The sequence below is a fragment of the Boleophthalmus pectinirostris genome, unplaced genomic scaffold, assembly GCF_026225935.1.
Source record: "Boleophthalmus pectinirostris isolate CB_2022bp ecotype Guang Dong unplaced genomic scaffold, ASM2622593v1 HiC_scaffold_1, whole genome shotgun sequence".
In the NCBI taxonomy this organism is placed as follows: Eukaryota; Metazoa; Chordata; class Actinopteri; order Gobiiformes; family Gobiidae; genus Boleophthalmus; species Boleophthalmus pectinirostris.
Window position 1 is genome coordinate 11,513,245 of NW_026570970.1, and position 13,217 is coordinate 11,526,461.

Consider the following 13,217-nt stretch of genomic DNA (forward strand, 5'->3'; position numbering starts at 1 on the left):
ATGTCTGAACTTTTAATCATGCTCTTGATCTAATAATAAAGGACTTAGGTGTGTGTAGTGATTTTAGTTCTCACAATGTGCTGAATACTCCCCCGCTCATTTATCATGCTGGTCTGTGACAAATGCATGAGGAGACATATTTTAAAGTGCAATCTGTTAAAATGTGAAGGTTTCTTTTGGATGGCCCGAGTCTTTGAGGGCTCACCACAGTGTAATAAATTATTCAAGTCGTACCGATTATGTGGGAAAGCAGTGAACTAATTTTCATTCTTTAAGGAAAACTACCAATAAAAAGACCAAAGTTTATTCAGATTAATGGACCGTTAGTTGTAATTTGGTGGAGACTGGGCTAATGCTTTGCCGAGAATGTTCCGAAACAGAGCATTAAAGTTAGTTATCTCCACGGGGACGAGCAGGCAGTGGCAGAAGACTAAGCTGCAAGTCAGATCTGTGGAGCGGAGAGAGAAGCTGCTCACAGAAAGAACGTGTGTTTACAAGGTTTATTCACGCATGGGGTGTTCTGCATGTATGTGTCTGGCAGAATATTCATCTGTTACCATGGTGACACAAGACATACATTAGAAAACATAGCCAAAAAATTGTTATAGATTGTCCGAAAACTTAAGAAAAAATAAATATAAAACAAAATAAATGTAAACAACACATTTTCAGAAGCCTGTGTGAGAAATTCATCATCCTGTTTAGGTGTTTAGGCGATTTTCAATAAAAAAATGAGAGAGTGACTGAAAATGTTGTTGAAAATGTTGGTTTGTTTGTATAACCCAGCCCTGGAATTGCCAATCTCTACTGAACAAAAGGTAAAAGGTAGTTGCTTCATGACATCACAAGGTGGAACAGAGCATTTTGAGCTTTTCCGACATAGACAGACTAATAATAAAGTGTTACTCAATTGTGTGAATGAAGCAAAAAACAACTCTAGGTCTGTTTTTGATGAGGTAACAACATTATAACATGACTTAAAGCTCACAAGAGTCAATTTAGAGTAATGTAGAACCTTTAAAAAGTTAATCTGACATAAACAGACTTATATCGGTTTAAGTTTTTGGACTAGAGCTTGAACTAAACTGACTTAATTTTGCTTCTGAAGTCATCAGTATTTTTTGTGATGATTATACCGTGAACTTAATAATCATAATTTTGTTTCTGATGGGGGAAATTGGTTAAAAGTCAAAACGTCCATTCAATTTTGCATAAAAATATACAATTGAAAGGTACTCCATTGCTTAAAAAGTGCCACAGTACAGCATTAAACGTATTTATCCATGGAGAAAAGCAGATCGAGTTACTCGTCAGATGTAGGCCTGTCACGATAAGAAATCTTAAAGCTGGAAATATTGCTGAAGTAAAGATTTACTTTATTCTAAATCTACAATACTGTTAAAAAGAACATGAGTAGTGAGTTATAATATGAAGAATTAAGATTTAAAAGTGTTATTAATGTTAAATTGGCACTGACAACACCATAGGATAATGGTCTATGTAGTTCTCTCTGTTTTTGTTTTAGCTGTTGCTGCACAATAACAGTGAAATGTTGAACAAAACCGTGAATATTCTACTTTTTCATCTTAAAATGCTTTGACAACACTTAAAGGTTGTATGGAGGATTTTTTTTGTTTCAAGTTGTCAATGATAGATTATAGAGGTGCAGTAGCCTTGTAATTATGATGACCAAAAAAAAGAGAATAAAAATTCATAAACTCTGGACGTGGTGGGGCCAGCTAAACATTTGCCAATAGATAACGACACTGCCTCGTTATCTGTTAGCTGACAGGCTGTCAATCAATCTCCCTACGTTTCTAGCGTAACTGACTTGCCTGCGCGCCGCCGGTACGTGGTTTACGTACGCCTGTCACGCAGTCCACAGACGCAAGACGCACAGACGCTGTTTACTCCACCGACGCAACAGTTCTTAGCGGCTTTTTTTGACCTATATCTTCCTCGCAGTTCGCACAAAGTTTGTTGCAATGGCGACAAGAATCCAGGAGCAGTTAGCCGCAAAAGAAAGTCCGTTTTTGAGGTCGCTGAAAGAAGAAGACAAGGGGAAAAGCAGCGAAGCCAAACTAAGGTGATTCTTGAAGATTCATTCCAGCGAGGGCGCGACTGAAGCAGACGCAGGGACTAAAGACTGACGCATTGGTCGCCAAATTACTCCTGGACAGGTCACTTCTGCTTATTATGAAAATGTACTTTATTTCCAAGAGCTAGATAAACGTTTTTCAGGACACGAAAGCGATATCCTATGTCTGAAAACGTAATTTTCAAGGCAAAGAAAGAGTCCGCTTGCTGCTGCGTGTTGTAGCTAGTTCATTCGCACGGAATCTCCGCGCAACCTTCTCTGCACCCCTTTCCTGCTCCTCTCCCCGCTGCCCGTTCCGCTCTTCCCCCTGCTCCTCACTTCTCCGGGCACGGAATCTCCGCGCACCGCTCCCCTCTCCTCTCCCCTCTCCTCACTCCCCGTTCCGCTCTTCTCCCTGCTCCTCACTTCTCCGTCTTGCCTAACCAACACTGTAGTTAGTTGTTTACAAGTCATGTGCAGCGCACCGGCTGTAAACAAACCTGTTTCTGGCGTAAAGAGGAGGCGGGAGGAGGCGTTTCTACGTAGGGAGCTGTAGGGGAGGGGGGGTGGTTTCACGCATGCGCAACATTTGAAAAAGGACAAACAGTCGCTGGATTTCTCGTTCCTTGGAAAATCCTCTATACAACCTTTAATCTGAAGAACTAAGACTTGAAAGTGCTTAGAACTGTTATTTCTTCATGTAGTCTGCGCTGAAATGGAGCAAAGGATCATGGTCTATGTAGTTCCCTCTTTATTTCTTAGCTTTTTCTACACCATAACTCTTAATTTAAGCAGCGAGACTTATAATTCTATATTTTGTGACAGTCCACGATAATATTGTGAGACTTTTGACGATACGATGTCACGATATTTTGGTTATTGTTACATCTCTGTAACTCCAGACTTTTGTTACATTGTTTTGATTTATACAGTTTTTTGTATGTTTTGAAATGGTTTCTAAAAAGCATTAAAAATAAAGCTACAAAAAAAGTAAATGCAAGAAGATAGATATGTTTAAATGGTATAGTAAGGAACATTTTACGCAAAACAATAACAGACAAGCAAGCAGCACAGGAAAGTCACACAGTGCATCCTTAAATTGTCTTCAGTGTTGTGACAGGAAGGGCCTCCCATATCCCTGGCTCAGAATCAATGAATAAAGACCAGATCCAGTCCAATAAGTACAAAAAGGTCACTCTCAGTCACACCTGTTTAGAATACATGACATTTATGGTTCCTCAACTCAAAGGTAAAACAGCCAGCGTCTTTAGTTTGTGTGTATATAGGGGTGCGTCAGTTAACATAAGCTTTCTTGTGTACACAGACTTACAGTGAGCGTCTAGAAAGGTGAGCGTGTCTCCCGTGGCAACCGAGGCTCCCAGGAGTCGAGCGGTGATCAGGCCCTTTCTCTCCTTCTGCCTCACCACCCGCACGATGTTCAGCTGCTTCAGATACTCGTCCAGAGGTTCTTTTAACATCTCTGCAAATACAAAACAAAAAGAAGCCACGTTTAAAGGTGTACTGCGGAACTTTTAGGTTGGGGGTCCGTCATCTACTTGTTTCAGTGGAAAAAAACAAACTGACTTAATGAACATTTTACTTTATTTGAGTAGATTCAACTTGACAAGTAAAATCATCTACCAATTGAACAAGAGTGTTTTTCTTAATTCAAGCAGCATTCAGTTGTGTTTCTTATTTTAAGTTAAAAAAGTTGTTGTTTTTCTTATTTTAAGTGTAGCAAGATGTATTTTCATATTTTAAATATAAAAAGTCTTATTCCACTGGCAGATAATTTTACTTGTCAAGTGAAATTTACTCAAAACATTATAAAACTTTCTTAATTCAAGTCATCTTAACTTGACTAGATTTCGTTTTTTTTTTTTTTTTTTCAATGTTCTATGGAGATGTCACTGCTCTGCCTGGAATGTTCCACAGTATGACATTAAATAGCTTTACCGTACATTTATTCAACTACAGGTGGTTTTATAACAAAAAAATTTACATTCTGACAGTGAGTGCAGTTAACTCGATTCATCAGCTGGTTTCACTTCGTGGAAACTGTCTGACCTCACAGCATTAGAATTTGTTCGCTTGACGGTAGGCTGGTACTTTTTTTTAACCAGTCAGTGCTATTTGGTCATGATGTATGTAATGCGCCAGTAACAGGGCTAACTAGGTGTATTAAGCTTTTCACAAATCCCATAGGAAGAAGGGCAATAACGTCTTTCCCCTTGATAAAATTCACCAAACATTCTCTTTGTATGGCTTCGTCTACATCCACCTCGACAGCTTTGTTTACTGTTCTACTGTACACAAAAGGGACACAATCATGGCTTCGCAGCTCTTCAATGATTGGTCGGTGCGCGGTCTACAACTTCCGGGGTTCTTGCAAACCGTCTATTGTATTCTGATTCCTGATCTAGTCGCTGGTGAGAAATGAAATGATATTGAGTGGAGTCTTTTATATTTTGAAAAAGCTTGAATAAATGAAACATTAAAAAAAATAGCTTTACCTTACATTTATTCAATTACAGGTGGTTTTATAGCTAAAAAATACCTAGAAAAATTGGACATTCTGACAGTGAGTGGGGCCACCTTTCCACAGATCTGACCTGTAACTTCATCTGGTTTGGTTTACATAGAGATAGAAAGGTTTAATGCCATACTGCGAAAAATTGCAGACAAAGCAATAACATCTCCATGAATATAAAAAGTATTTAACGGACGTTCCACCAGTAAAGTTACACAGTGCACCTTTATAAGTCACTGTGCTCGACTTTGACTTTTGTCTAGTTCAGAATCAGTTCACTTTTAAACAGTTTTCAGTGGTCCAAACGTATTCCTCCCTCACCTTATGCATTCCCTACATCCTAATTATTCAGTTTATAAGTGCTTTTCACAACTTTCAAAAGACCAAAGTGAAATTTTGCCATCACAGTGAAGTTAACAACAACCATTTGATCGTTTCATCTTATTGTGATCTCTCTTTCTTGGGTGCCTTCTGTACATCTGGCAAAGGAATGCAGATGAAAACGAGCCTCTTGGTCAGCTCTGGTATATTATGCAATCGTGCTGTTAGTCAATATGCACTGCCCTTGGTATAAAAATAGATTAAAAAGTAACTTAAAAAACTAGCATGTTAACGTGTACTTCCTGATTATTGGACAAAAGAAACACTTCATACACTTTATAATTAGATTCAGGCATACACTACCAGTCAAAAGTTTTAGAACACCCAAATTTTTCCAGTTATTTATTGCACTTCAAGTCGTGCAAGTTCAGTGAAGAGCTTGAAATGGTTAAAAAAAAAGATAAAAGATAACAAAACACAAATCCAAGCTCTGCCAAAATACCTCAGGAAAAAAGAACAAGATGGTAAACTTGAAAACATGGAGTGTCCAGCACAGTCTCCAGACTTAAACTCCATCGAGCTGGTTTTGGGATGAACTGGACAGAAGAGTGAAAGCCAAGAAACCTACAAGTGTCATACATTTATGGGAACTTCTACAACAGACTTGGGAAGAACTTTCTGAAGAATATTTGATTTCTATTGTAAAACGAACGAGCCACGAGTGTGTTCAGCTGTTATATCTGCCAAAGGTGGACACTTTCATGAATCAAAAGTTTAGAATACGTTTTGGTCAACAGTAAACAGTAAAAAAAAACTGGAAAAAGTGTGGTATTTTAAAACTTTTGACCGTTAGTGTATATATTTTGACCTCAAGAACTGCTTATAATGAAGCTAAAAACAATATTAAAAGACTAAAGGATGATGAAAAGGTGATTCATGGTTTACAACATCATGACTTATCCATGGATTTCAGAGTGATGAAAAATTGACACTGTTGCCATGGCTATTGACAATAAATAACTATTGCATCTTTTCGAATCAAAAGTCCAAACCTTCAGCCCGTAAACACCAGTAGGAGGCAAGTAATTTGATTTGTGGAGAAGGAAACAGACTAAATATTATGCTGGAATAGTACAATGTGCGCAAACGAAACACAACTCCCGGTAGGGATGTCGCAATAAAGATATCAAATGTTAGTGTTATGATTATTATGTCAAACTTTAAATCCCAATTATTGAAACCACAGAAAACAGAGAAACCCTTAGTTTTCTTCCTCCTAAAAGAGACTGCAATATAAAATTTTCTGAGTTAAAGGGCCCACATTACAGTATTTTCTGATCTGTTTTAATGTTGTTTCCTCATTAAAAACATACCCGGAGTTGTGGTTTGTTTTATTGACACAGAATTATTCTCTCAAACTGAAAACACTCTGTAAACTCCACACGCCTTCACTAGAATCATTTGGTTAATTTCAGACCTGGGATTGCCAATCTCTACTGAACAAAAGGTAAAAGGTAGTTGCTTCATGACATCACAAGGTGGAAAAGAGCATTCTGAGCTTTGGAAATATAGACAGACAATAATAAATGGTTACTCAAACATGTGAATGAAACAAAAAACAACTCTATGTCTGTTTTTGATGAGGTAAAAACATTATAACATGACTTAAAGCTCACAAGAGTCAATTTAGAGTAATATGCATAGGACCTTTAAAAAGTTAATCTGACATAAACAGACTTACATTTAGGTTTAATACTTTTTGGACTAGAGTTTGAACTGAAATGACTTAATTTTGCTTCTAAACTTATCAATATTTTTTTGTGGTGATTATATTGTGATCTTAATAATCCTAATTTTTGATTAACCAAATAATAATTCACAAGAGGATGTACCAACACAGACGAGACAGCAGCAGTGGACCTCAGTCTGCCGTACATCTCCACTTAAAAGCCACTGGCCACTCCTTTAAGAATAGTGAGGTTCAGATCTTAGTCAGAGAAAAGATTTGGTTTGAGAGGGGATTTAAAGAAGACATTTTGTTAAGAAAGACAATCCATCTTTGAACAGCAACAGAGGCCTATTTACAACTCCATCCTCAAACCTAAATCAAAACAAACAAGAGAACAATAGCTGTAGCCAGGTCAGATCCAGAGGTGTGAAAGCTCCATTATGGCCCTGAATGATTATGCTAATACGACCCCACACTTACTGCAGTTCAATAGGCCTAGCTAACTAACAGAAACTGTAAACAAGTAGGTGTGTTAGTTTCAGAGTAGTTAGTTCCTCCCTGCAGACAGATATAAGGAAATGTCCACCAGCATTCTGACCAGAACTGAAGAAGAAGCTTGGATGAGCTGCATATTCGACCTAACAAACTTTCGTCAAGTCGACAAACTCATTTTTCTCCTTTGCCACTGAAATCCCAGGTGTGTTTCTGATGGGTGAAAAATGGTTAAAAGTCAAAAGGTCCATTCAAATTTGCATAAAAATATAGAGTTGAAAGATACTGCAGTGCTTAAAAAGTGCCACAGTATAGCATTAAACGCATCTATCCACGGAGAAAAGTAGATCAAGTTATTTGTCAGATCTAGGCCTGTCACGATAAGAAATCTTGAAGCTGGAAATATTACTGAAGTAAAGATTTAAATCACAGAAACTATTATAAATCTACAGTATTTAAAAAAAAAACAATGAGCTGCAATAAATAAACAACACAATGAGATAGTTTTGTAGTAAGTTTGCATCTGTAATGAGTCAAAGCAGTTACTAATTCAACATTTTATCGCTTAAATCTTATCATATAGTCAAAAAATGAAATTATCAATTGTTCCAGTTGTTGTGTATTGAACAAAACGTGACAGGCCTAGTCAGATCTGTGGAGAGGCGAGCCCGCTCACAGTAAGGATGCATGTTTTTGGGGAGAAAAAGGATACCGAAAATCAATACGAAACAAAAAACTGCTCCTGGTATGTTTTGGATTAGTGAAAGAACAACAACACAACTCAAAGCAGTGGGTTTTGCATATGCCTCTTATAAACATATCATCCTGAATTAAATAAACAATAGCTGAAGCGGAGAGGGGCAATTGTCTGCAGCTTTGGAGACAATGGGGAAGTTATCCATGCGTTCAGCGCCAGAGGAGATGAGGCAGCGTCTCCTATAGCCTCTCTCTGCTCGGAGATGCCACACCTGTTTACATTAACTAAAGTGATCCTGCTCCGAGGAACAGCTAGGATTCCGCCAGCTTCCTGTTCACTTTCCCACCCAGAAAGGTATTACGCAAAATGGACTCTCGTGAGTGAGCGTTAAGTCATGTTATAATGCTGCTACGTCATCGGAAGCATAACTGGAGTTGCGTTTTGTTTCATTCACACATTTTGAGTTTGAGTAATGCTGCAGTTGGTCTACATCCCAAAGCTCAAAACGTTCTGATGCGATGTCATGAAGCGGTAGTTTTCAAGTTACATTTTACCTTTTGTGCAGTAGAGATCGGCAATTCCAGGGCTGAAATCATCCAAATGATTCTAATGAAGGTGTGTGGAGTCCAAAAACCACAGCCTAAACATGCAGGGTTTGTGCGTTAAATTAATTAAATGAAACAAAACACAACTCCAGGTCTGTTTCTGATGAGGAAATAACATTATAACAGATCAGAAAATGGCAAAATATGTGATGTGTAAGTCGGATGCTCTGAATGCAAAAGGAACATGAGGAATAACTTTATTCTGCTTTTTAAAAAAATTTGGTGAAGTTTATAATTCTGCTTCCTGGTTAGATGCAGGCAATAAACACGACATTGGCAGAAACTAATCCATAACCATAATGTAAACAAGAGCCTAGTGTTGTAGTACTCGAGACCGGTCTTAGTCTTGAGAATGGCCTGTAGACTTTTTTTTGCGATCTTGGTCTCATCTCGGACTCAACCACGTTTGGGCTCGGTCTAATCTTGGTCTTGAATGCGCTTGGACTCGGTCTTGTCTCGGTCTTGAAGGCGCTTGAACTTGGTGATTGTCTCGGTCTTGAAGGAGCTTGGACTCAATCTTGTCTCGGTCTTGAAGGAGCTTGGACTCAATCTTGTCTCGGTCTTGAAGGAGCTTGGACTCGGTCTTGTCTCGGTCTTGAAGGAGCTTGGACTCGGTCTTGTCTCGGTCTTGAAGGAGCTTGGACTCGGTCTTGTCTCGGTCTTGAAGGCGATTGGACTCGGTCTTGTCTCGGTCTTGAAGACGATTGGACTCGGTCTTGACTCTGTGTTGAAGGCGCTTGGACTCGGTCTTGTCTTAGTCTTGAAGGTGTTATGACTCAGTCTTGTCTCGGTCTTGAAGGCGCGTGAACTCAGTCTTGTCTCAGTCTTGAAGGCGCCTCGGTCTTGTCTCAGTCTCAAGGTCTGACATTCGACAAGTGATAAAATGGAGATAGATTTATAAAAACACTGATATAAATGTGCCAAAATAGCTGTTAATGCAAATAAATGTCAAAAATTACAAAGATGGTCTCGATTTGGTCTTAATGGGCCATGGTCTCAGTCTTATCTTGACCTCAACCTTCAACAAACTCGGTCTTGTCTTGGTCTCGACCCTCAGAGGTCTTGGTCTCGTCCTGGTCTCGGGACCCTGTGGTCTCGGACAGGTCTTGGTCTTGATTACTGCGGTCTTGACTACAACACTACTAGAGTCAAAATGAAATGATACAATAGCTATGAATAGACAAACGAAACTAGATGACAACACTTTTAGGTAGTTAAATCAATATTTAAACTCTAGGAAAAGGCCTTCCTTGTGCATACATTTTCCGTGACATAAATAGAGGTATTCCGTTTTAGAACTCAGAACTACTTCCTAATCTTTTCAACTATTTCCACAAGCTGTCACTTATCTCATGTAAAACTAAGATGAATTTTACCACAATCACAATCCCATCAAGCCGAGTGTTAAGTATAAAATCATGAAAACCGGTAATGTGCACTTTGAGAAGCCCCAAATTCTCCATCCCAAGTCAAAACTCTGATTAATGTAACACTTCAGTCTTTCCCTGGACCTGACACGACGTCCAATTACCCTGTTAATCATTGTTAGACAGTTATAAATTATGGGGGGAAAGCACTTCCAGTTGGCAATGACAATATTTGACAAAAAGAACACAGCAGATTAATGTTCAGTTACGTTTTTTTGTGCGTTTTCCTGTTAAAAATGTGAGGACTGTGGAGTGTTTAATTTGATTTAAACGCAAAGCTCCTATATTACATTGTAGATAAGGTCAGAATCTTTTCTTTTCTCGAGGACCCAATTTCTTTTTTCATTGTGTGAATTATGTCTTATTGCATCCTTTCGAACTCTTTCTAACTAACAACTTTTGTGCTATGATAAATTTATGTATCTTTTGAGTTTGGCAGCCTCTACTTACAACATTTGGGAGTAAAACATTAAAAAATATGACTTTTCTTCGTTGCAGTGGTGATGTCAATTTCCCCACAAAACATTATTTCAGATCTGAGTGGCTTTTAAAACTATATTGGAGCACTTCTGCGTTTCAATGGCCTGTGCAGAGAATTGAATCTGAACATTACTCAAAAAATGTGAGAATGAAACAAAACAATAATCGTGGCATAATTCAGGAAACAGCATTGTAACAGAATTCTTAAAGCTGTTAAATATCCTAAACTTGCTACAAAAATAAATATCCTGATATTAATTTATACTAAAACTAGTATCAAATGTAGATACTCCTTTTGTAGAAAAAAAAAGATAATCATATAAATAAGATACGATTGGAACTTTTATTTTCATTCATTGCACTATTAAAGAATCATTAATGAATTCATTCATTATTAGTTTGTCTGCATCTCCAAAGCTCAAAATGTTTTGTTCCACCTTGTGATGTCACCCTTAAAAGTATCTTAAAGGTGTTACTGCTTTGCTTAGAACATTCCACAATATGGCATTAAAGCCCGCTCACAGTATTTTTCAAGGTATATTTGGCCCATATGAACACCCATAATTAAAGAGTTTAATGCCATACTGTGGAACATTCTAGGCCAGGGGTGTCAAACTCAAATTCAGAGGGTCAAAATTAAAAACAGGGACTAAGTCATGGCCAAACTAAATATTTATTGAAAAATTTCAACAACATCTGCATGTTTTCTCTTCTTTCGAGATATGTAATGTTAAACCTTTTCTTATTAAAATAAATCTTTAATAATAATTTTGCTTAAACATTGAATCCAGAACAAGCATAATATAAAATAACAACAAAATTTTAAATAAACAATGTCTCTATCGTCTATCTGTAGCCGGCGAGCCAGCTCTAATACATGTTTGATATGATCTCGCGGGCCAAATATAATTATATCATGGGCCAAATTTGGCCCCCGGGCCTGAGTTTGACATGTCAGTTCTAGGCAAAGCAAGAGTTACACGGTGCACCTTCAGGGTGAGAGTGTAGTGATTTTTAAATTTAGGTTTTGTATCATGTTTTATTTAATGGTTATACAAGTGTTTTTATAGACATCCGTAATAAACGAGTTAAACTATTTAACATAATGGCATCTTGTAAACCTGAAATTACAGAAAATTATAGTGATTCAACTTTCAATCACATTTCTAGCTCCCACATTTCTAAACAAAAATCTCCCATTTCTATTAAACGATCAAACACTTCTCCTCAAATACAAAATTCTTTCCACCTTAACCGTCGCAATTATTCAGAGCACGGCTAGTATTCCTCTGGCTCTGTGTCCTAACCCACTTCACAGCCTCTCTTTTGCTTTCCCACCCAAAGCACTGAAACCGGACCCCATATTAAGTACAGTGTGAGGTGGTCCTGGCCAGTCCTACTTACCGTCCACACTGGCGTCATCCACCAGAATGACCTCTTTGAGTAGAATGGCTGGAGATGTGTGGAGGACACTGTAGACGGTTCTTAACAAGGTGCTCCAGGCCTCATTGTGGAAGACGATGATAACGCTGGTGGTGGGTAAGGGAGGGCATCGTTTGAAAGTCTGCTCGATGCATCTGAAATAAGAGAGAAACAAGGGGGTGATTGTGCCGTGCGGGTCCTAGGTGGCACGGCAGTTGGGTCATTACATCCGCGCAGCATCCCAAGTGGCGTATCTGATTCGGTGGTCTTGGAAATAAAAGGTGGAAATAAAAGGGAGCGTAATTTAGTTGAATAAGTTAAGTTCTAGATGTTGAAGCCATAAGATAGCATAATTAATTATAAGGAAAATATGTTTACTAAACTGAAAATCCACAAATGTTTAAAAGGTCTGGTGTTTCCTCATCAAAAACAAACCTGGAGTTGTGTTTTGTTTCATTCACACGTTTGAGTAACTCTTTATTATTAGTCTGTCTACTAGGGATGTAACAATAACCGAAATATCGTGATATCGTATCGTCAAAAGTCTAACAATAACATCGTGGGCTGTCACCATATATGAAATTACAAGTTCCTTTGCTTAAATGCATGGTTTTAAAGTAGCAACAGCTTATAAACATAGAGAACTACATATCCCATGATTCATTTCAGCGCTATCGACATGAAGAGATATGTTTTTAACTTGAATTCTTGGGATTATGATGGAAATAATTCACACCGAAATCTTGTCAGGGCATTTTAAAAGCAGCAAAAAAGTGTCAAATCTACAATTATATCAGCCTCTCCAAAATATCACAATAAATATTGTGCTGTGAGATTTGGATATCGTCACATTCCTATAAACTGTCTCTTATTAGAATGGTGTTCCCTCATCAAAAACAGACCTAGAGTTGTGTTTTGCTTCATTCACACATGTTTGAGAAACCCTTTATTATTATTATGTCTACATCTCCAAAGCTCAAAATATTCTGTTCCAACTCGTGATCTCATGAAGACGTAGTTTTTAAGTTAGCAGCTCCTTTTAGTTCAGTAGAAAATGTAAATTCTAGGGCTGAAATTATCCAAATGATTCTAGTGAAGGTGTGTGAAATTTAAAAACGCAGTAGAGCACTTCCTGTACCACATGACATCACAAGGTGGAACAGTGCTGAGAGTGTTTTCCGTTTGAGAGAAGAACTCAGCCTAAATATACAGGGTTTGTCCGTTAAACATGTGTGAATGAAACAAAACACAACTCCAGGTATTTTTTTTTATGTGAAAACAACATTATATAGATCAAAAAATAGCACCAGCTTGTCTCCATGGAGATGTTATATATTTATCTGGAATGATCCACAATATGGCATTAAACTTTCTATCTTGCATACACTACAGTTCAAAAGTTTGGGGTCACCCAGACAATTTTGGGTTTTCCATGAA

The 13,217-nt window shown here is 37.9% G+C and overlaps 1 protein-coding gene across 1 annotated transcript in view; it reads right to left on the bottom strand.

Moving 5' to 3' along the window:
• Positions 1 to 13,217, bottom strand: part of galnt3 (UDP-N-acetyl-alpha-D-galactosamine:polypeptide N-acetylgalactosaminyltransferase 3 (GalNAc-T3)) — a 43,407-nt gene that overhangs the window by 20,381 nt on the left and 9,809 nt on the right. The window contains 2 exon segments of the mRNA XM_020928929.2: positions 3,408 to 3,557; positions 11,763 to 11,935. Coding sequence (XP_020784588.2) covers positions 3,408 to 3,557; positions 11,763 to 11,935 — 323 coding nt within the window.